At 36.3% G+C, this 25176-nt stretch overlaps 1 protein-coding gene across 3 annotated transcripts in view; it reads right to left on the reverse strand.

Annotated features, from left to right (window-relative positions):
• Positions 1-10940: 10940 nt before the first annotated feature.
• The window catches only part of STRN (striatin), a 111480-nt gene continuing 97244 nt past the window's right edge, over positions 10941-25176 (reverse strand). For all 3 annotated transcript variants that reach the window (XM_024753453.1, XM_024753452.1, XM_024753451.1), the window contains 3 exons: positions 21037-21144; positions 19855-19941; positions 10941-19767 (listed from right to left, as the gene is read on the reverse strand). In XM_024753453.1, coding sequence (XP_024609221.1) covers positions 19598-19767; positions 19855-19941; positions 21037-21144 — 365 coding nt within the window. In that variant the 3' untranslated portion in view covers positions 10941-19597. The remainder of the gene's footprint in view (positions 19768-19854; positions 19942-21036; positions 21145-25176) is intronic.

Below are 25176 nucleotides of genomic sequence, written 5' to 3' on the forward strand. Positions count from 1 at the left end.
TAAGACTCTTACAGCAGTATGCTTGTATTTACCCTCTTTCAGTCTTGTGTGTTATTGTTCTCATATATTTTACTTCTACATTTATTTTCCAACCCTCTGTATATTATTTTTTTTGCTTTAAACTGTAAATTATCATTTAAAGTGATTTAAAAAGAAGTAATTTTTTTCTGTTATCATCTAGTATCAACTTCCTTCTGCCTGAGTACTTGCGTTAATATATCTGTTACTCATGAATACTTTTGGCTCTTGTATGCCTTTGTTTTTGAAATACAATTTTACTGGGTACAGAATTTCAAGTTGACAGGATTTTTTTTTCTTTTCAGTACTTTAAAGATGTTGTTCCACTGCCTTTTGGCATATCAGTATAGTTATAACATTTACTTGTCATTGTTTACTAATTCTATCATATGCATTAATTCTGAGTCGTTTTCAATTTATTACATTTTCTCATTTTGGGTTGTGTTTTCCTGTCACTTTGCATACCTGATAATTGGATCCCAAATGTTATGAATTTTACTTTGTTGAGTGCTAGACATTCTTTTATATTTAAATAAATATACAAATATATATATAAATTTATTTATATACATATATGTATACATATGAGCTTTGTTCTGGGTCACAGTTAAGTTACTTGAAAATAATTTGATCCTTTCAGGTCTTACGTTTAAGCTTTATGGCAGAACCAAAGCAACCTTTAGCCTAGGGCTGAGTTTTTTCACAGTCATGAAGCAATAATACCCTTCTGAGTCCTCTACCTAATGCCTCAAATTTTATATTTCCACTATGCCTGGTGGAAACATGAGCTATTCCCAACCGTATGTAACATCATAGGATTTTTCTATCTGTACCTTTTGGGTGACTCTTTCTTCAGCTTCTGATATGTTCCTCACATGCTTACACTTATACTCAGCTGAAGACTTGGGGAGGGCCCAGCTGAGATCTCCAGAGCTCTCTTGTGTATTCCACCCTGCAAACTCTAGCTGCCTTTGGACTCACCAAACTCTCAACTCCATCTTTTCTACTCACAGAGACAATCTCGGCTCTGCCTGGGTTGCAACTCCCTGTACTGAGTCATGGACAGTCTGTCGAGGTAGAAAGCTGGGGCAACAATTTGTTTTCCTCTCTGTTAGGGATTACTGTCTTGTGCTGTTGTTCAATATCTGAAAACTGTTGTTGTTGTTGTTTTCTCTATTTTTAAAAGTTGTGTAAATATGGTCTCTGTTACTCCATCTTGGTCTAATTTTAAAGAGCAAAGGAAGTCCACTTATATATCAGAAGGTTAGAAAGTTTTGCGTGTGTTTTTTGTTTTTCAAATTGCTTGGCTCGGGCTTCCCTGGTGGCGCAGTGGTTGGGAGTCCGCCTGCCGATGCAGGGGACGCGGGTTCGTGCCCCGGTCCAGGAGGGTCCCACATGTCACGGAGCGGCTGGGCCTGTGAGCCATGGCCGCTGGGCCTGAGCGTCTGGAGCCTGTGCTCCGCGACGGGAGAGGCCGCAGCGGTGAGAGGCCCGCGTACCGAAAAAAAAAAAAAAAGCTTGGCTCAAAGTATTTATGCCTAAATATGTTTATTTTTTATGGCATTTCTTAAGTTTTTTTTAGCATCTTCCGGAAAACAAACCAACCTCTTCTAAGGTTTAAAAAATAATCCTCTTGGGGTAGAAGGAATGCAAGAAGAGTCATACATCAAACTTAAACAACCTTAAACAACAAATTTAAACAACAACCTTGGGACAAACTCAAGGCTATATGTAAGACAATAGATTTCTTCAAGATTTGTGTGAAGGGAAGCCTACTTACCAGGCTTTGATGTTTGATCATTCTTCAGAGAATGAGTGTATTCAAAGCAGGGAATGGACAAACAAGATTAGAATGATTGTGATGTCCTATGGAGGAAGCAAATGTCTCATTTGGGAGGTGATTGGAGACATTATTTTCAGGATATTAGAATATCAGGATATTAGAACTCAGTGTCTACAAATTACATATCTTACCTTTCACAATCAGGTTGAGAGAGAAAGATAAGGGAAATGCAAAATAGAAATGAGTGACTAAGGAGATTCCCTTCTAAGGTTATCTAGAGATAACCTTCTAGACAAAGGTTTGTTGTCTAACCTAACAGCCATTTGAAATTGACTTATCACTTGCCATTGCCTACCACCAGAAGCTGAAAAAGTGAGATACTCACTTTATCAACATGCATTAAATGTAGGGAGGCAATGTTCTGGCCAATGAGATACATGGGGAAGTCTGCCAGAGGGAGCTCCTCTGGGAATATTTCCTTTACTGTCAAAAGGAGAAAAGTCCTAATTAGTACTGCCCTTCCCCCTTTTTACCTTCTTCTTACCTTGAACTTGTATAACATGACTGGTATTGTGAGAGCCATCTTGAAGCCAAACAATAGATGAGGGCTTCCCTGGTGGCGCAGTGGTTGAGAGTCCGCCTACCGATGCAGGGGACACGGGTTCGTATCCCAGTCCGGGAGGATCCCACATGCCGTGGGGCGGCTGGGCCCATGAGCCATGGCCACTGAGCCTGCACGTCCGGAGCCTGTGCTCCGCAACGGGAGAGGCCACAACAGTGAGAGTCCCGCGTACCGCCAAAAAAAAAAGATGAAATTACTCTAAGAATGGCAGAAGAGAAATAAAAAGAGCCTGGATCTTTCTTCATATTTTGAACATGTACAACCAATGCCAATAACCTCCTCCTTCTTATTATAGGAGAGGAATAACCCCTAATTTTTAGGCCATTATTTGTTTGGTTTTCTTAAGCATGAAGACTAATTCCATTCCTTGCTGAAACAGAAACAGAAAGCAAACTGGCAGGGCTGCACTTTGTGTGAATATTGAAAACAAATGGTCCAGTAATAATGACTGAACGCACTTGGAATAAGATAGATAAGGTGGCTAGTATTCACGACTCATTCCAGATTATCCTTTGCCATTTGTTTTACATGTTTGTACCTAAGAAGAGCTTTCAAATTCTTGGGAACTTGTCCACTGACTGTATAGTATCAGAAACCAACCTACTTTGCACACTCTTCCGAATGGCATGGAAACAAGAGAGGTTTGGATGCAGCAATGAGATTCGAGAGAGGGGAAAAAAAGAATTGATGTCGTTAGTTTTCAAAGGTAAGGGCAATGGAGGAAGAGTAACACACTTCCTCAGTTACTGGTCCAGGAATCTTCAGATGAGATTCTGAGCAAGTTCTTGGTGTACCTTAATTTTCTCTTCCTTGTCCTTCAAGTTGCCATGGGGAATTCAGTATGAAAAATGAGTACTTCTTTTGCTTGAACCGTTCACCATTTATAATCATAGAGTCCAACAGTGAACAGGCTATCATCTTTTTTTTATATATAAATTTACTTATTTATCTTTGGCTGCATCGGGTCTTCGTTGCTAAGCACAGGCTTTCTCTAGTTGCGGAGAGCGGGGGCTACTCTTCGCTGTGGTGTGTGGGCTTCTCATTGCGGTGGCTTCTCTTGTCGCGGAGCACGGGCTCTAGGCACGCAGGTTTCAGTAGTTGTGGCTCGCACGCTCTAGAGCTCAGGCTCAGTAGTTGTGGCACACGGGCTTAGTTGCTCTGTGGCATGTGGGATCTTCCCAGCCCAGGGCTCGAACCCGTGTCCCCTGCATTGGCAGGCGGATTCTTAACCACTGTGCGACCAGGGAAGTCCAGGCTATCATCTTTGTTGTAACTTTTCCTTCATTCAAAACTGAGCCTTTCATATATACGTAGGGCATCTTCACAATTTGCAATTCACGTGGCAAGCGACACTGGTCAACTTGAGCATAACTAATTATCCTAATCCCCAAGGAGGTGAGAAGAAGCTAAGAGATGAACTGAGTCCTCTGTATGTCTCTGAGGCAGGAAGAGTTATCGGGAGGCTTAGACACAGAAAGCCTTCCTTCCATGGCTTTCAGAGCACACTGACAACCCATTTGCTTCCAAACAACTAGTACTCAGGGCAGAGATTGCCATGTCTTCCACCACTTCTGGAACACACCATAGTTCCTAGCAGCCGAGCCCTATGAACAGACAGTAACACATACAAGAAGCCAAGTTATCAGAGATGGGGGGAAAACCAACAGATCAGAAAAAGTTTTCAGTGAAACAGGGTTGTGGATGTGATGGACAACTTCCAAAAATAATTAGGTCCATGTAAGTAGATTAAATTACAACAAACATACACAAAAGAGTCCCTGAAACTTAAAAAACAAAAGGAAAGGAGAAAGGTCATGCATGAGCTGGGAATTTGTGGCCTGAAAGTGGAAAAATATCTCAAATCATAGGTCAAAATTAATTCCTTAACCAGAAGAATTTTTAAAAATTACTTCCAGACAAAAAGAACAAGTGACATGTGAAGCAAAAAGATTCTGATTAGCATCACACATCTCAACTGCAACACTAAGAATATGATGTATTTTAGGCCACTGGACAAACAGAGCTGTAATCCCAAACATTATACCCAACCAAGATATCACTTACCTATTAGGATGAAAAAAGAACTGTGGCTTACCAGAGATTCAGAGAGTATATTACCCCACCTGAGGAAAATACTAAGAACCAAACAAGATATTAATTAGAAGACAGACTTCAATGTAGAGGAAAACAAAGGAAGCAGAGGGAAATAGGGGTGAGCAATAAACCTTAATATACGTGTATATGTGTATATAGCCAAGAGCTAGGGAGGCAAAATGCATGAGACAGCCCTACACAATAAAGAAGGCCTCGGGATCAAAAGATTTCTCAGCCAAGTTCCTCCTAATCTTTAACAGGTAATTTCAATGATCTCATATTTAAACAATTCTAAACCATAGACAAAGATGAAAATCTCCCCAATTCATTTTATGAAACAGCATTATTCTAAAAACTTTTTATTGAAAAAAAATGTGTACATGTAAGTTAGATGAATTTTCATTAACAATGCACCGTAAACAGGCATTCAGATAAAGAAACAAAACATTACCAACGCTCCAGAAGTCCCCCTCAGACTTCCTTTCAGACAGTCTCCTCCCCTGCCTACCTCCCACTGAGGATAACCACTTTCCTGACTTCTAACAGCATAGATTAGTTCTGCCTGTTTTTGTACTTTATATGAAGGAAAGCATATAGCATTCTTTTATATCTGGCTTTTTAGGCTGATCATAATGCTTCTGAGATTCATCCATATGCTGCACATAGTTATAAACTGTTCATTCTCATTGGATCGTATTCCATTGTATGAACACACAAAAATGTATTTATCCATTCTACAGGTGGATGGACTTTTAGGTAGTTTCAGGTTTGAGGCTATTACTAGTAGTGTTGCTATAAACATTCTAAAACATATTTTTTGGTGAACATATGTATGCATTTTATTGGGTGTATGCCTAGAAGCAGAATTACTAGATTCCATGGTAGGAATATTTTCACTTTAGTAGATTCTGCCGAATGGTTTTCCAATAAATTGGAAACTGTATTTGAAAAAATTTGCATTCTCACCAGCAGTGGATGAGCCTTCTGATTACTCCCATATTTTGCCAACCTGCATTATTTTTTACACCTAATAAAATAATCCACTAAAGAAATCTACAGACTCTCACTTATGAACATTCATGCTAAAGTTCTAAATAAAAGATTAGCAACTGGAATACTGATTTATAAGAAAAGAATAACACATTATGACCAAGCAGGCTTTATTACAAGGAGAAAAGAGTGGTTTCATGTCAGCAACTCCACACATAATCCAGCTAGTTAATAGATTAAAAGAAAGTAACACATGACCACATCAAAAGATGCTGAAAAGGCATTTGATAAAATTAGCAGCTACACCTAACAGAATCTCTTGGTAAAACAGGAAAGAATGTATTTAAATAAGATAAAGATTATTTACCAAGTAGCAACACAAATATTCTAAATAAATACTCAAACTATCTTTGCTAAAATCAATAACAGAGATGCCTGCTATCACTGTTATCACTCAACGCTATGATGGAGTTTACAGACAATAAAGATTCTAGAAAAGAATCTGTCAAACATTGCAAAAACCGCTGAATTATTTTTGTGTCACCATTATATTTCTACAAATTCCAAGAGACTCTAGTGAAAACTGCTGAAATTAATGAGAAAATTTAGCAAGTATATATAGTAAAGTTGTATACAAGATAAGTACACAGAAAAATACAGGCTTTTCCTTTATTTATAATAAGCCTTTAGAAATGCAAATGGAAAAAAGAATCCATTCACAGTAATGACCAAAAGGCTAAGAAATAAGAATACATTTAATAAAAAAGACGCAAGACTTGAATGAAGAAAACTCTCAAATCTTACTATAAAGCTATAGACAAGACCTGAGCAAACTGAAAATGATACAATTTTCTTAGTTCTTAGAAGACAATATCATATGTCAAATTTCCCAAAATTAATCTGAAAATTTAATGCAATTTCAACCCCTAATTGGATAAAGTGATCACAAATTTCAAATGGCCAAGAAAAGTAGTAAAAAGGACAGTAGGCAGGTGTGTGGGGTAGGAAAATGTTCTGCCTGATCATCTTATAAAACCACTGTTCACAAACAGAATAGAAATCCACTGTAATTAAATCCATATGATACTGCCATATGTAAAGAGAACTAGAAGTGAAACAGAATAGCATATTGAGAAGTAAATCTCATCATATGTGAAAATTTAATATACGGCAAAGTTGGTGTTTCAATTCATTGGGAAAAGATAGTTTATTTAATAAAGGGTGCTAGAACAATTGGCAACTCACTCGGAAGAAAGTAAAGTTGCATCCATAGCTTGCATTGTATACAAAAACAAATTCCAAATGGAGTAGACGAATTAAAAATAAATAAAATGCAGAAGCCATTCCAGGAGACTATACATGCCACTCAGGGGTGAAGACCTTAAACAATACAGAATACTTCAAAATGTTTATATATTCACAAATGTCTGTATTTTGAAAAATAAAATAATATATAGGATATATACTAATATAAAGTTTTGAATGAGAAAAGATATTATAAATATGGTCAATAGACAAATCAAAGATCTGGAGAAAATTTGCAAATAATAAGAGAAAGTTTATAATACACAAAGAGCACTTATAATTTTTTTAAAAGACTGCAAATATGGGCGAAATGTTAATAAAAATGAAAAATAAAAATGAATAAAAATGAATTAAAATTTTAAATGTGAATTTAAAAATACAAATATGCAATTCACCTTAAGAGTGAAATTCAAATGGCTAAGTTTTCTATGGAAAAAGTACTTATTAATGTGGTTAATAGACAGCTTAGAAGAGTTAGAAAAAAATGTTTGCAACTAAGAGTAGGAAGGCTTAATATACAAAAAGCTCCTACAAACTAAATAAAAAGACAAACACAATAGAAACATGAGCAAAAATATGAATAAAAATTAAAATGAATATAAAGGTACAAATAAAAATATGAATATTTATGGTAGGCAGAATTCTAAAATGGTCCCCATGATCTCTGCCCCTGGTGTTACTCCTTTGATAATGCTACACTTACAGGGCAAAGGGCCTTTGCAGATGTAACTAAGGATACTAACCAGTTGACCTTAACATACAGAAATTATCTGGGTGGACCTAACCTAGTCACATGAGCCCTTTAAAAAGGCTGGTAGCAGAAAACAAAGAGTCAAAACATGAGAAGGATCCGATGAATGCCTGCTAGCTTTGAAGATGGAGGAGACCACGTGCAAGGGCTGGAGGGTAGCCTTTAGGAGCTGAGAACAACCCTAGTTGACAGTCAGCAAGGGAACAGAGACCTCCATCTTGCAACCATCCTATAATCCCAAGGAAGCGAATTCTGCCAACATGTATGAGATTGGAAGTGAATTCTTCCCCAGGGCCTTCAGCTAAGAGCCCAGCCTGGCACACACCTTCATTCCAGCCTTATTGGAAACTAAATAGAGAGCCCAATCAAAGCCTGCTTGAAGTTCTGAGCCACGGAACCATGAGATAATCAGTGGGTCCTGTTTTAAGCTGTTAAATTTGTGGTAATTTGTTATGCAGAGATAGAAAACTAATACAATAAGTAAATTATGAATGAAATCCAAATGACCAAAGAACATATGGAAAGTTTTCCAGATTTACAGTAGTAATGAAAATGCAAAGAAAAAAACACTGCGAAATCACTATACCCACCACCAGGCTTTTCTTCCTTTCCTTTTCTTTTTTTTAAATGCTACAACAGCTTTTGCTAATGGGTATAAAGGGTAACAGTATTTTTGTATATTTACTGATGGAAATATAAATTGTCCCACCAGCCTTCTTGGGAGACAACCTGTCAACATTTATTTAAAAGTTTTAAATCAACATACCCCTTAACCCAGCAATCCTACTCCAGGGAATCTATTCCACAGAAGTAAAACCATCATGGTCATGAATATGTGCACAGGCACAATTACCATAATAGTAAAAACATGGTGACAAAGTAAATGCCCATCAATATGGAAGAGGTTTAATAACCTCTTCATCATCATACAGTATTACCCAGCACTAAAAAGAGTAAGAGCTATAAGACAGACTTGGAGGGATTTTTATCATACATTGTTGGATAAGAAAAGATGCAGAGGGTATGTATGATCCCATTTAAAGCAAACTGACCCACCCAAAAAATCTCATTTTATATAAAACTGTGTGTGTATATTAAGAAATTTAAAAGCAATTATATATGTATAGACTTGTAAGGGGCTCACAATATACATTACATTTTAGAAGTTGCAGAGTAACTGTAGAAAAAGACAAAACCCTGTATGTAATGTTTGTGTATACATATTTGTAGGAATAAGAATAGATACATCAGGCTGCTACAAGGGAGGTGGGAGTGAAATGGTATGGCGGGATATGATTAGTTTTGCCATTATGCATCTTTATTATTTCATTTATTGCTCTTTTGTGATGTTCTTTTAACTGTATTAACTTAAATTATAGTACTATTAATTTGTATCACTCTTTTAATCTAACATCAAATCATCTCCCTTCCCTTTGTTTTTCCTCAGTACTTATCACGAATATTCAATGTATTTTACTTATTTGTTGTTTGTTTTCCCCAACTATAATGTCAGCTGCAGGTAAAGGATTTTACCTGTTCACTGCTGAACGCCAGCACCTAGAACTCTCCGGCACATAGCAGGCACTCAACTATTGAGGAAACTAATATTTTATGTACAATTTAAGGGCTCCTCTTGATGTTCATTTTAACCTGATTTCTCCTAAAAAACTTGGTATTTCAGAAGCTATCAGGAGTGTGACAGAATTACATGATAAGAAGACTGAATTCAGGGAGAGAATAATAGTTATTCCTCTGATACTTATTACTGCCTGACAGTTTATCAGGTGTTATATATCTATTATCTCAAGTCAATCTAAGTAGGCAGATCTATGATACCCATTTTGTACATGAAAAACCAACTCAGATTAGTTTATCTAAAGTCTCATGGCCAATAAATGTCCTGTGCCCAGGCCAAAATCCTGTTCTTTCCTCTGTGCTATACTGATTGTAAAGGAATCATGTTAATATTATTTTGAGATTTATTTAGTTGAATATTTCATAGTCACATAATTCACTGCTTTGTTGATGATTCTATTAATGATTTAAAAGTCATTTGACTGTTAAATATAAATACCCTGTCCCTAACTAGTGTTCCTGAAACAATTAAGCTGTTCAGCTCAAGGTCTCAAGCCTCCTGGGCCCTGCTGGAGTGGTAGCAGCACACCAAGACAACACAGAACTATTCCTAGGAGAGGTAATAAACATTCAGACAATTACCATCAAATCTTCAAGACAAAATCAGCCCTAAGAACATCCTGAGGGATTCTGTCCCAGACTCTTCAACTCCAAAGCAAGCTCCCCAGAGAAATGTCTTTCTTGACAACCTTCTACTGGGAGAAGCTTCCTACCTCTTTGGAGAAAAATGCCAGTCAGGAAGAGCAGGACCATCTGAGGGTCACAAGGGAGAAGACTGGTGGACCCTGTCTGGGCCCAAGACAGTCAAGGCAGGGTTAGGTTCCCCGTCAAGGGATCAGAGGCCAGTGGGTTGGTGTTCAGGAGGATAGGGGGACAGAAGGGATACCACAACAGAGCTTAGAGAGATCCCCTACTCCTCCACATGCTTTGCTCAGTTCCAAAGCAGTCAAAACTGGAAGTGCGTAGCAGAAGAGGGTGCTGCCTTGGGCATCCTGTTGCCACCTTTCAGGTGAGGTCCAAATTCCTCCCCAAGGAGGGTGCAGACCTCAATCTTAGCGTCAGCTCCACAGACCTAAATACATTTGAGATTGCCAAGGGACTGGCAGAGATGCTTTTTTCTTTTCCTTTGTTTTTGGTGATCTGGATAAATTTAGAGTTTCAAAACGTGTTCTCTGATCACTCAACCAATAAATATTTATCGAGTACTTTCTATATGGTAAGGCACCAGGAGAGGTGTTGAGGAATATAAGAAAAACAAATATGGTCCCTGCCTCAAGGAGCTTAGAGACAGCAGCAAATAACCATCAACTCTTATTTTTTAGGTGACAAGTGAGCAATACCAAATATGTAAAATCTGAGTTAAGAATGGGGTTAAGAATCAAAGCATTCAGAATAAAACTCATCACTACCTGCTCCTCATGCCTCAAAAAAAAAAAAAAAAAACCCACAAGGTTTTGAAAGATACGTATGTAAATTAGACTTACAGTATATTCCTTGACAATCTTTGTACTCCCAAAACAATTCTAAAATTCACACAAAATAAAATGTGATTATCTGCAGAGACAAACTGTATATAACTTGCATACATCAAGGGTATAAAACTGCCTTGATCTACAACCTTCAAGTTCAAAAGTAAAATTATTTCTGCCTCCAGAAAGCAATGACGTTTCTAAGAGAAAAAAGTCTGCTTGCAAGTTCTATTTTTTTTAAATTTAATCATCAGATATATATTCCTAGGTATCCTACAACAATGAGAAATAAGGAGCTTATTGTCCTGCTTGTTTAAAAGGCTGATCAAAGGAATAAAAGAAAGTCTGAATGTTTCAGAGTTGGGGAAAAACCTCCTTTCTTCTGACCCTGAGATATACAAGGAAACTGAACAGGTACTCTTTCATTGAAAAAGTTTCCTCTTAAACGAACTGATTGTTAAATGGTATTTTTGGCTAAACAAGCATACTTTCAAAATCTGTGAATGGCAATTGGCAGAATCTAACCTTATCCTTGTTAGCTCTGAAGGGACACTATTAACATTACTTACGTGGTATACATGCTCTATCTTAACTTTCCATTCATTTCAACATTTATCAGATGCACAAGGCTCCATGGTTTACCTGCAAGCTATGTATAAAAATACTGCTTTTCCAGTCAGCAAAATACTAAGATATTTACCACATATGAAAGAATTCCTACATGGCACTTGAGTATTGGTGGGGAGCAGGGGTCAGGCGTGTTATCCATAAATTACTGCAAAAAGATACGTGAGACCATTGCGTTCTTTTTCTAAAATACACACTGAGTGAAATAATTCCATCAATAGGATATTCTGAAATATGTGGGCTCAAAGCTTGTAGAAAAATATGTAAATATTTTAACAAATGCTTCTGAAAGCACAAAGTCATTCAAAACAACAGAACTCATTCTATAAAAATGATTCTATCTTTTCACGAGATTATCACTTGGCTACATTAGGACATTTCTTACATGTCTGGTCTTCATTCTGACATATGCAGATGACACAGCATACCTGGGCCTATGTTAATATAGCTTCCTACAATATAATAAAAAGCTATGTTGTCTGACACTTTAACCAGGGGACTCCAGGATACTTTTGACGTAGTTCCCCAAAATCTTTAATTTAGATGACAGGGATCAATGACAAAAAAGCCAGAACTGGAACCATTCACTTTTACAGATCAAACGGCTCTTAGAGGTCATCTTTACAAGTCTTTTAACGAGAAAGGAAGACAATGGGTGATGGGTCCAGATGAGAGGCTAACTGTGTTTTCCTTTTCAGTGTGATACATCTTTCCCCACACCCTCACCCAAGTTACCCAGCACTGAAAGAAAACCTTCTGATGAGTTTCTTTTGCTTTAAGGTAAGTTAATCTTATTTATTTCTGAAAAATTACTGCCTTGGTCCCACTTCCATAAGGAAGGAGTAGGTGATGTCAGTATACATTAACATTTCAACACATTTTATATAAACCACAAGCTGCTTATTTTCTCAACATATGCTTAACATAAAATTTTGCTTTCCATGCATGCAGTTGTTTTTTTTTTTAATTAAAGAAAGTTTTTCAGTTTGGGAATTCTCATTTGTGAATGATGGGTTTCCCTACCATTACCCTTAATTTGATGATGCTGTTATATGAGGTAATTCAAAAATATCTTTGGTTTGAGGTTATAGATTGGGAACCTGATACACACCCTGGATCTTATAAGGACATGAAAAACTTTGGCATGTGAATTAATAATACTAATTCTAGTACTCCAAGTGCTATTTAACAGATGTTTTGCTGTGGGTTCTCCTTTATATCACTGGATTAATTAACTCTTTAAAGAGGCACACAGGAAAAGTCAAAAGGGAGTTAGCATCTGGAACAGTCTTCCTGTAAGGTGAATGGCTAAATAACCAAGGATGAGAGAATTTTCTATGAAACAGACCCTTCCAGTAGGAAAGATATTGCAGATTTTATTCTCCCAAATAGTCAGATCCTTCTTCAAGTCTGACCAAAAACACCATTACCTTTAGTCTAATAACAACTAAGAATAAGAAAGGGCTTAGGGTTTTGTAAGATCTAAGTGAAACTTGAAATGAGTAATTTTCCGTTTGGTGGGTTTTGGATTCTGTTTGGTTTTGAAAGTATACAAAATATACTAAATTAGAATTTGTGTTTCAGAAAATATGGAATCTAATTTTCAAAGTTGCATGTCAGTGCTTCTCCACAGAGCTAGAGCGTCCCCATCATTGTAAACGACAGGTGTAACTGAGAAGTAACAAGTGGAGGGATGTGTTATGGTTATAGCATTGGATGCTACCAGATTTCCAGGTGTTCCTGGGGAATACTCTAAGTGCCAGGACAACCTAAGACCCTTCAAACCCTCAGTGGTGCCCTTGGGAAACCTAAAGCAGGTTAGAATACCATTCTGAACCTGGGCTGACCCCAGAGGGTCCATCAATCCTTGAAAAACTTTTGGAGTCCTCTTGACCTTCTGAGCTAGATGACTCTAAAACAACTCCAGCAAATCACATCTCAGTTCTCATTACAAGGGACAAAAGGGACATTTCTGACACTACTGAAAAATGTGTACATACCAAAGAATAGAACACATTACTACAGCAGCATATGAAACATCATAGAACAGTGGATAGTTTCAAAGACACCAGAAGTGGTACCTTTTAGATTCTATATATTATTGTGGCTCCAGATTGGAACAAAGAGACAGTAAGTTCTGAGCAGATGCCCTTGAAAAATAATGTTGATCTGAAGGAGCAAGGGGTAGAAGGCTTATGCTTGCCTGTTAAGTAGCCAAACAAAGAAAAAATAAAAACACATTAAATTTATATGTGTATGTGTAATTTTTAAAATTATGTAACTGAATACTTGAGATAAAATATACATATGTCCCTGAAAGTATCATGATCCAATTGTGTGGGGTATTTTAATTTTACTGGTTTTACAAAGTCCCAAACTCTCTATAATGATAAATTTCTCCACCTTCCTTACAATCAATAATTAAGATTGGTTCATTACTTTGGATTCACATCTACTTTGTCTAATACACTTTTATTTCTCTGCACCCCTTTACTACCTAACCCCCAAAACAAAATCAGGTTGTATTAAAGTATTTTAACTGTAAACCCACTAGATTCCAAATCTGACAAATATTTCAATTCATGAGACACCTATAGCACATTATCTATATTTGTACACTTTATTTAAAAACAAATAATACACTTAGAGCCACCAAAAAAGGATATCTTAATTAGCTTATCCATACCCTGAATTTACAAAAGAAACTTCTTGCACCACAAAAATTAGCATTTAGATTAATTTACATTAATTGATATTACACCTAAATTTTAAAATACCTGAAGATCAAACAATCTGGCCCAGGGATCACCAGTTGGAGGGGTGAAGGGGTGTGGAGAAAAGGAGTTATTGATGAATCTGAACTGATGATGCCCTGAGGTCAGCTCTAGTAAACTGAAGTGGAGAAGACATAAAATAACCAGTAGATTACAGGATTTGTAATCCTTCTGGATTACAAAACCAGAAGTGGTTCCTCCTAAAAACAGGTATTAGATCATATAGTTGGGATAGGTATAGGGGATACCTCTTAATCTGGATTGGAAAAAAGCTGTATTTGGAGAAGGGGGCTGTATTTGTTTCTCACAAGAGGCAAACTTCAGCCAAACAATGAAAAGAAAGTACGGAGGGTGGTAATGTGGTAGACTGAAGGCTTTCTGATTGCTGATGACACCAAATTTAGCAGCTCTCTACAAGTCAACTAAAATACCATTCTCTAAGACATTTTCAGAGAGGAGCTAACACACAACCAGGGAAAAAATCATTCTACGTTAACAAGGCACTCACTGGTTCACAGCCTGTTAAAAACCCAGGCAGACATTACAGTTAATATAAATTAAAATGAACTTTCTAATTTGCATCCAAGGGATGACAGGCATGTGGTCCCAGTTAAATCAAATCTAAAGCTTGGCTAGCAAAGATCCAGAAAATTCTGACCCTTAAGCACCACTTCAGGAATACTCCTAGAATAAATAAGTGGGATCAAGAGATCTCTGTTTGGCTTTATATTCGCTTTTTTTTTTTGGATTAAAAAAAAAAGATGCAATCTGTTTAATACTCTGTGAATCCGGAATCCTTTACAATGACACTGAGATCCAGTTGGATGATGGATATATAGCCAATTAAAAAACTTTCAGTGGCAAAAGTAGAATGATTCAAATCATCTACCAAGGACCTGATCTGTCCTTTGTTTTTTAAACACAGGTATGTTAGTTTTCTGGACCTTCTTCTAAAATGAACTGAAGGAATTGATACGTTTCAGAAAAATATACATACAATTTCTGTCAGCTACTACTTTTGTACAACCTGAATCCCAGTGTTAAGCAAAATAATGCAATTATATAAATAACTAAACAACACAGTAACAGAGGCAACTTCTGAGTAAATAAAATTAATGATTAGGTACTTAATAGCCTTGAAATAGCTTTCAAAGAATAAAGTAAGCTGAAGAAAATTATACCTAAGAGCTCTTTTCCCATGTAAATCAGTAACAGTTTGGCTCTTGGCTGAAAGCATCACACAGACATATACTAACCAGAGACTATCTCCAACTCACTATCAACATTGATGATAAATTTTAAGCAGTTCTTTCAAAAGAAAATCAAAATTAATTCTAAACCTTTCAATCTGATTTGTGACATCTTTGTTCAATATAACTTAAATGACAAAGCCTGAGAAAAGCACCAACGCAGATTTTTAAATTGCATCCAACCATTATTTTAGATGTCATAAAGATTTGCTTGAGTCAAAATGGCAGCAATGACAAAGAGGTAGATATGAAAGATGCCATTTAAATACTATTCTTAGGTGGAACTTTAACTAGTTCAGGTGTTTAAAAATCATTAAAAATGATTTTTCCTAGTTGAATCTTCATCACATAAGAATCATGACATGCTCTTGTGTAAAGGGGAAATATATGAAGTGCTAAAAAAGTGAGCCTTTAAAAATTACATTTACTTAGCCAACGTTAATGAGACCCCATAATTTTGGTGAATCAATAATTTCTCCTACTACCTGAACTTGACTTACAATGAAAGAAGAGCCATTTTCTTCTCTACTGAAATTTCTAGGAATTCACATTCAAAATTCTTGGAAAGTACTTATGGTGCTCAGAAGAGCACGAAGACAGCGCATGAAATGTCCCCTGAAGTCCTAGAAGTTGAACAGATACATTAAAAAGACATTGATGGTCACAAATCAGGACCTTCACAGATTGGCAAACACTCACACACACACACACACACACACACTCTCTCTCTCTCTCTCTCTCTCTCTCTCATACCCCTTCCCCCACAAAAAAACTCAATCCTCATCCTCGCTGTAAGGCTGCATTTGTATTTTTTTTTTTTTAAAGGCACCTCTCTTTCTCTAGCTATTGCCTTCTTGATGATATCTGTTTTGTCAAAAATCCTGAATGTTCAATGGAAATAGTTCAGTACTGAGAATGGAATACTTTTCAATTCACATTTGAATAGTCAGGTTTTCTTACATTCAGATTTTAATAAACTAGAATGACAGTCTTTAAAACAAGCATGCTAGCCTATAATGAATATAGTATATACAGTAATTTAAACATTTAGAACTATATATTATACTGCAAAAGCAAACAGCACAACACTCATACTCGCCATTACCTGCTGTGTACACTACCTCCAAAAATGAACATACAAAACAGTAAATGCACCTATGGTTTTATATATATATATATATATAGTCTATATATTATATATATTCCTACAATATATATAATATATATTTATAAAATATACATACATTTTAGACATTTTCAAATAAATCTTCATCATTATCTCCCAAAGAAATTTATAGCAAGAATACTGAAGGAATGAAAGTCAGATAAACAAAAAATTTCTCACAAAGTTTGTTATCAGTGATGCAGCTCAATTCCCCCTTTAGTCATAACTAAAATGATTATAAAAGCTAAATACTTTGCATAACTAATTATCTGTTTAATGGCAAAAATTGCTAAACTTGTTCAATAGAAAAATACTGAAGGTCATTATATCACTTATGTTAAATATCTGTCTATGGTTCAAGTAGCAAATGAGCTCCATATGACAGCTGAGTTTTGAGAAGGGTGCTGCAAGCTCCCAGAGATGTATCCATAGCATGTGAAGATAAGGCAGGGACCCACATCTCCTGCTGATTTCCATACTATTCCAATACATTTCATACAAAATATTTACAAATGAAGCACTATGACAGCATTTCAGTGACTGTTCAAGTCTGGAATTTGTTCATTTTGTCAATTTTCATTGAATTTTTGATAAACTGAGGGAAAATTCAGACACATATATATGCTTCTATCTGGTTGGAAGACAGCTTTGCCTCATTTCTACACTGAGATCATAACAGTGCTAGTGGAGAAGAATCTCTGTTTTTGGGTACAATCTCCAAGAGCATAGCACTGGCTTTCTAAGGAACTTTCAACAGTTCCATCATTTGCACTACAGTCTACATATCTCATGGTTGTTTTCTACTTACTAACAGAAAAATGCATTTCAACCATGCGGCATAAAACGCAGGTGAAGAGAGTGGCTTGGTTTTGAGAATTCCAGTGACAGAAGGAAAGCAGGCACTGCTGACCTTGGAAAGTAATTAAAGCAATAATTGGTAGAACAATAGCCTGTAGTCATCCATCACAAATCTGCCAATTAAGAGCACCTGACTGGAATTTTCCAGTATCCTTCTACAAATGTTAGGTCAGCAACATCATTTATTTACTTTGTGAACAATCAAAAGAGGAATTCGCCAAACACAATGTGGAATTCTATACCTGCATGGGAATATAAACATTTAACTGGTAGCTCATATCCAGGTCAAATCATTTGAATACACAAAGGAGTCCCTTGAGCCCACTGTGAACCAAAGCACAGATGAAATGACAAGGTAGCTGTGTCAAAATATTAAAGCAAAAAAAAAAAAAAAAAAAAAAAAAAAAATAAAGCATATCTGTATATCAAATTAGGCAAATTTAACACAGGTCTTTAAAGAAAACTTGCCTGTATACTACAGAGTTCCAGAGGCAGATAAGCAGAAATTTTAAAGAAAAACTGTTGATTAATATTGACACTATCGTGATAATACTTCTTCAGGGAGTAGATGTACATATTATCAGAAGTGCCACTGTTATGCTAATGGGATACATGGGCATAGGAATGTAGGAATTATATTAAAAGGTTAAAATATTTATGGATATGGACTTTTTTTTTTAAAGTCTGAGAGCCTACTAAAAATACATTTTGCTGAAAGTTTGGGTATTAGTAACTTATTTCTAATTTCCAGATTGGTCTCTGACATTTTGGGCAAATAAGGAAGAGTGTGAGGAGAGGTGAGACAGTTGTAGGGATGAGGTCTATATGCTGGGTCCAGACAGTGGGGTCATGGAAATCCCAAGAGTTGACCATATGTGGGTCATAGGTAAGGTGCGCTCAGGGAACCCTGGTCCTTCAAGAATGGTTTTCCCCAGAAACAGTATTGATTCACTGCCTACTAAAACATGCTGTGTATTCCAATTAGACACTGGAGGTGGGGTAGGGAGAGGGAAAGAAAGACAGAACCCTTTAGCCAATATTATACACCAAACTATTCCATCCAGATTTCCAAGAGGTTCTTCTTCTTGGAGATATTAATAAGGGAATTCCTGGGGCACAAAACATTTGCTTTATTTAGTACTTCTGCAAAAGCAGCTGCCTGAGGTTAACCATATCCTTTGGACTATTAAAACATAATAATTATGAACTATTTTTGGTAGGTGTCAGATAATTTGAATGTAAGAGACAAAGAAGAAAGAGTAGAGATCATCTGAAGCATGGTTATGTGGGTTTTGATAAATAAGTACTTGCAAATAACTTCCAGCTTTTCAACCACTGAAAGGTAAGATTTCATTGATAGGAAATAATCACTCTGGTACTATAAACATCACATGAATAAAATGAATTTTAAAATTAACAGAAATTATTATAAAGATATGACCTGCTTGCCATTAAAAATAAACAGAATCTTAAACCTGAATAAGTTAAATCTTTTAGTAAAAGCAGACTCTATCAACTATTCTTCATAATGGTGAGTGTTTTTGACAGCTAAACTTTAGAATGGTACCAAATCTATTTTCAAAAATGTAATACAATATAGAAATCTGCTTAAAAACTAAATATTTGTTTAGCATTTCTGAATAATAATATATTTAACATGTTATTGCATTTCTTTTTTTCCCTCTAATAGGTAAAATGTTTTCCCAGGTGCTTTATGAGAACAGTTGAAAGGAGAGCTAAATTAAAAATGCATTTTAACACTGCCTGGTCATTATGCACATAGGGGTTAGTACAGCAGATATGATAAAGATTACTGTTTTGACTACCTAATATGTTTAACAAGATTTCTCAGGGGAGAACTAGGTCTAAATTTCCATTCTTCCTCTACTCATTCCCAGCCATCAACCTTTTTAATTATCCCTTATAATGTGCCCTATTTACTCAATAGGGGCAAGCTAAACCTATGTTCTTCGCTCAGGCCTGCCTAGCGAATTAGAACAACCTCAGAAATAAAAGCTCCTATTTTGGGAAAAATTTTAAAGTTTTCAGGCTCACAGATTCAGCTGAGCTTGCAGCAACCTGAACAAACCTTAGTTTTAGAAAACGAATTGCAAAACTATACTTTAACAAATGTTCTCTGTGCTCCTTCAGCAGAACAAAAGGGCTGGAAGGGTTGACTCTTGCCCCGGTCTTCTGTATCTCTTTTGTGCAGTTGATTATTTATAAAGAGCTAGAAGGTGAAGATGATGCATTGTGTCATACAAAGACTTTAGCCAGTGCATCAGCCCCAGCACTGGCTATATAGCATTTGGATGGGTGGAAAGCTACATCATGAATTGATTCTTCAAACTTTTTCCGATGAGCTGTGAACTCTTGGATACACGTCTTACTTTCTAGGTTCCATAAACGTATTGAACAGTCATGACCTATATCAAAAGAAAAGAAATTAAGAGAAAAATTACATTAAATATAAAAATGGTAAGAATAAATAAATAAGCCATAGTTGTACTTACTGCCAGACATTAAGTACAGGCCATTTGGATCAACTGCTAAACTTGTAACAGCTTCTAGGTGGGCTACCATCGAGTGGATCAGTTTGCCTTTGGAAAAAGAGATTGTTACTCTTTAGTAATAGTTTACCTCATCCTGAATACAAGCCAGCTACCTCGCTGTACTGGCTTCGCCAGTCACCCCTCTTTGTATAGTCTCTACATCAACAGCTTTTCCAACTGCTAAAACAACACATGTCTCCCTCCCTGCTCTGGCCATGATGATAATGAGAAACAAAAGCTCAAATTTCAGATTATATTTTTGTCTTTCACAAATTGGAAGTCATTAATTTGTACACAAATATTCCTTTAAGCCATGTTCATTAACTAAAACTCAGACATTATTTATCACTGACTTTGCATCCTTTAGCTACAGGCAAATTATCTGTTTTGTGGAAGCAGACGAAAATACTGAGACAAAGACAAAGTAACAGAGAGAAAACCTGGCCACAATTTTGGTGGAAACAGTACATAGAAAGAGATTAAAAATGTTAAATTATTCATCACTTGTAGCTAAGCAAAGTTAGCAAAAGTCAACACATTTACAAAGCCAGTAGCAGATACTCAGGTAAATATGGCTGCTAATACAGTGAGTTGTTCTCCCAACCAGCTCTTCATGCATTTCCTTTAGACTAGTGAAATATAAGCTAATAAAAATTGGGAAAGCCTCCATACCTCAGTGCAAATCAGTCAGGACCAAATAATCAGTATTATAATACAGAAAAAATTTAGTCCATGGAAAAACAAATAAAATAAATCAAATGACTCAGGAGTTTGCCATCTGTAATGATCATATGCCTCTACTTCCAGTAAATTTCTACTTTTCCACAATATATTCAAAACAATAGATCATTTTATTGGTATCTGAATGAATTTTTCATTGTGTTCCTAGTAATAACCTTGGCTCTAGGGCCAAAATATAACACCTATTTACTATTAAATAAACCAAGATGATTCTATATGCTATCGTGAAGACTAGTTCTTAGCAGATTTAGATGGAGTAAAAAGAAACTGATCTGGGAGAGGATTTGTGTTTCAGTGCCTATTCGCTGACTATAAAGCCACTGACAGACACCAAAATTACAGCTGGGATTCTTTTTTTTTTTTTTTTTGCTTTAACAATAATCAATTTAAATAAATTCTTACCTGTATTGTTATCATAGAATTTGATATGCCTGTCTTCATGAGCAGTGATGCTGATGGGAAGAGTGGGATGACTGATGACTCTATTTATTTGGCAGGAAGAGGTGGCTGCTAAAAAGAAAAAATTAAAGAGCAATACAAATTTGTCAAAGCTACTATTTCTTCACACAAAAGAGAACTGAATATTCACCTAAGAGATTGGAAAAGTAAATGATATGACTTTAACTTGTCTTTAGTTCATTTATTCTGCAATTGTGTTCATAATTGCAATGTTAGGAAATGAGAATCACCTGAGCAACACTCTACTGACAAATCTAGAAGTACCTGGGAATTAGAATTTCCTTTTCCACCACCTGCTATCAATGGATGCCACCTAGAGTTTAGCCCAGAGCCACTGACATTTCTCATTCTACAGTGTTCTATGATACTTTTGCTACTTTAATAAAATTCCATCATTACTTCATGTAGATAATTCCCAAACTTAAATCTCAGCTCATTCTAGATACAGAGCTCTTTACCACATGGTTATCATCTAAAGATAAGCATGACAAAGAGAATTTTTAACTCTTTAATCTTCTCTTTCTCATAATAGAAATGGTCATTTAACAGTCTACCATGTTTGGAATCTGAAAATAGCATCCTAATAGTATTTTTTTGCACACCATTTAATTGTGTTCAAAGAGATCTTAATTATACACACAATGAGACGGGCAGGCCACATGTCATTAGGTTCATAACACAGTGAATGAATCAAGGTCCAGAAAACATCTGTGACTTCCCCAAAATCATGGTAACAAAGCTAGTACCTATTCTAATTTCTACCTCTATCCCAACTAGATGACTCATGCAAATCAGGCAACTGCCAAAATCGCTACCTAAACTATCACAAGTTCCTCCTGACAGCCTTTTATGAAGTGGAAATCAATTATTAAGAACTTAAGTTTAATTAGTGATTTTTGTTACAATACTTTTTACAAGAAAAAAAGGGAAAATCTACACAAAGATAACACTAATTTAAGATATGTCAGAGTTAAAAACTAATTATTATATCATGGTCTTGGGAGAAGGGATGTCCTTATAAAGTACATTATTGGGACAACTGGCAAATTTGAGTGTAAACAATAACAGCATGTGTCAATGTCGAATTTCCTGATTTTGATAATGTAATGTGCTGTCAGAGAATATCCTTATTCATAGGAATTACATGCTAAAGGATCTAGGGGTATAGGTATATAATAGGTATATAACGTCTCTTAAATGGCTCAGGATTTTAAATTATACACATACACAGAGAATGATAAAGTAAATGTGACAAATATGGCAAAATGTTAAAAACTGGTGAATCTGGGTGAAGGTTAACCAAGAATTCTTGTACTGTTTTTGAAACTCTTCTTTGAATAGGTATCATGAAGTTACACTCATAATAGAAAATATAGTGATGCATAGCTAAAAATAGCTCCAATATTAGTCTACTCTATTGGATTTTCATGTGGTACCTAGAAATATGACATCTTAAAAGCTGAAGGTAGTCTTTTTCCAATGTTAATGGCAGGCGGCCACCCAGCCTGTTATCTAAGTGCACAACAAAAAGTCACTTGACCATGTGGAGTAAGCTCTGGGTCAGTTATATTCATTTTAAATGGTCCTAAACAAAGAGTTTAGATTAAAAATTCAGCCTATGGATATTTTTTCCTCCAGAGATAACACACCACTGACCAATATCTGCTGTAAGGTCTAGCAGGAGAATAACAACAAAATACAAATACTTTAAGTAAAGTATCCGATATATTTTGGGAGAGAAGTTTCTGAGGATAGCTTCAATTACTTTGAGATCTAGAAACTGAAGCATGATAGAAATCAGGCAAAAGAAAGTTCTTATTTAGTAATACTTTTTAAGGAAATTTCTCCAGGTGATGGTAAATCAGACAAGTAAAAGTAAGCAAAATACAAAGAACACTAGAAATAAACTGAAGGCCTACTAGCCATCATTCTAACAATGAGTCTAAAAGAATCCTCCAAATATTTATATTCAGCTTATGATCTAAAAATAGTTTACCTTTCCAATGGTTTCACAAGTACCCAATTACTTGCTTCAACTACCTTTAACTTAATCATAGTCAAATCACCACTGCCATCAATAAGAAGAAAGGTAATTTATTCTGATTCTAACAACAAACATCTTTCATCCTGTTAAACTATATGAAATTCACTTTTACCTTAAAACATGTTTGGTCTGAACTTTAATTTAAAAAAACACCTGCTAAATTCCAGAATACAATAACATAGTCAAATATAAACAGCTAAGGGAGTCACAGTAGAAAGAAATAAATTTGCTTTATATAACTCTAAAGTAATCAAACTGATAACTTAGGAAATGTCAGGGCATATTATTATAACTCGAAATAGTTATCACTTATTCCAAGAATGCTACCTTTGCTCAAAACGTTCTCGGCATTCTTCTTCAGAAAATGCTTCTAGTATCAGGCAAAAAGTCATATGACTTTACAGTTATACACTGTGAGGGAGAAATGGAATTGCCTAGTTTAGCTTATCCATCTCACTCACCGACTTGAGACCTTATTAATTTGTAGCAGTCATTAAAATCAACATTTACGTTGAGGACATTCAAAGAATTGACCATACTCTCTGAAGGTAATTTGAAAAATGTTCACATCCTTCTTAATTTAATATTGGCTTTTTATTTTATTACAGTAGCTTTAGGTCATATATCTAAGCATGATTTTAAATTTACTAAGAGAGGGCAAAGTCAAGACGGCGTACTAGGAGGACGCAGAACTTGCGTCTCCTCACAACTAGGGCACCTACCAGGCACTGGTGGGGTACCACGGACACATAAGGGGACGGGAGGAACCCCCAGTGACCGGGTAGGATGTGGGGCGTGGGGGGGAGTGAAGGGGGAGGAGAAGTGGAGGCGGGACGGGACTGGCACCCCTGAGGGATGGATGGGGGAGGGGAAGGGATCCCATGCCGAAGGGAGAAATTGGGGAACCATTGGGAGGGCAGAGGATCTATACAGATTGCCAACAAACACATGAAAGGATGTTCAACATCACTAATCATTAGAGAAATGCAAATCAAAACTACAATGAGGCATCACCTCACACTGGTCAGAACGGCCATCATCAAAAAATCTACAGACAATAAATGCTGGAGAGGGTGTGGAGAAAAGGGAACCCTCTTGTACTGTTGGTGGGAATGTAAATTGATACAGCCTCTATGGAGAACAGTATGGAGGTTCCTTAAAAAAAACCAGAAGTACCATACGACCCAGCAATCCCACTACTGGGCATATACCCAGAGAAAACCATAACTCAAAAGGTGTCAGGTACCACAATGTTTACTGCAGCTCTATTTACAATAGCCAGGACATGGAAGCAACCTAAGTGTCCATCAACAGGTGAATGGAAAAAGAAGATGTGGCACGTATATACAATGGAATATTACTCAGCCATAAAAAGAAACGAAATTGAGTTATTTGTAGTGAGGTGGATGGACCTAGAGTCTGTCATACAGAGTGAAGTAAGTCAGAAAGAGAAAAACAAATACTAACACATGTGTATGGATTCTTAAAAAAAAAAACTGGTCATGAAGAACCTAGGGGCAGGACAGTAATAAAGATGCAGACCTACTAGAGAATGGACTTGAGGACACGGGGAGGGGGAAGGGTAAGCTGGGACAAAGTGAGAGAGTGGCATGGACATATATACACTACCAAACATAAAATAGATAGCTAGTGGGAAGCAGCCGCATAGCACAGGGAGATCAGCTCGGTGCTTTGTGACCACCTGGTGGGGGGGATAGGGAGGGTGGAAGGGAGACACAAGAGGGAGGGGATAAGGGGATGTATGTATACATATAGCTGATTCACTTTTTGATACAGCAGAATCTAACACACCATTGTAAAACAATTATACTCTAATAAAGATATTAAAAAAATAAAAAATACAAGAAAGAAATTCATAGTCACTGAGAAAAAAAAACTTTATACAGATAATATTCCTCTGGGCTCAGCCCATAATACTGCATTTCCTGTTGCCATGACATCAGTGGTCACTATTACAATCCCCAGGATTCTGTGTAGTGCAGAGAGAGAGAGAGAGAGAGAGAGAGAGAGAGAGAGAG

The sequence above is a fragment of the Neophocaena asiaeorientalis genome, unplaced genomic scaffold (genome assembly GCF_003031525.2).
Source record: "Neophocaena asiaeorientalis asiaeorientalis breed wild unplaced genomic scaffold, Neophocaena_asiaeorientalis_V1.1 scaffold171, whole genome shotgun sequence".
Taxonomy (NCBI): Eukaryota; Metazoa; Chordata; class Mammalia; order Artiodactyla; family Phocoenidae; genus Neophocaena; species Neophocaena asiaeorientalis.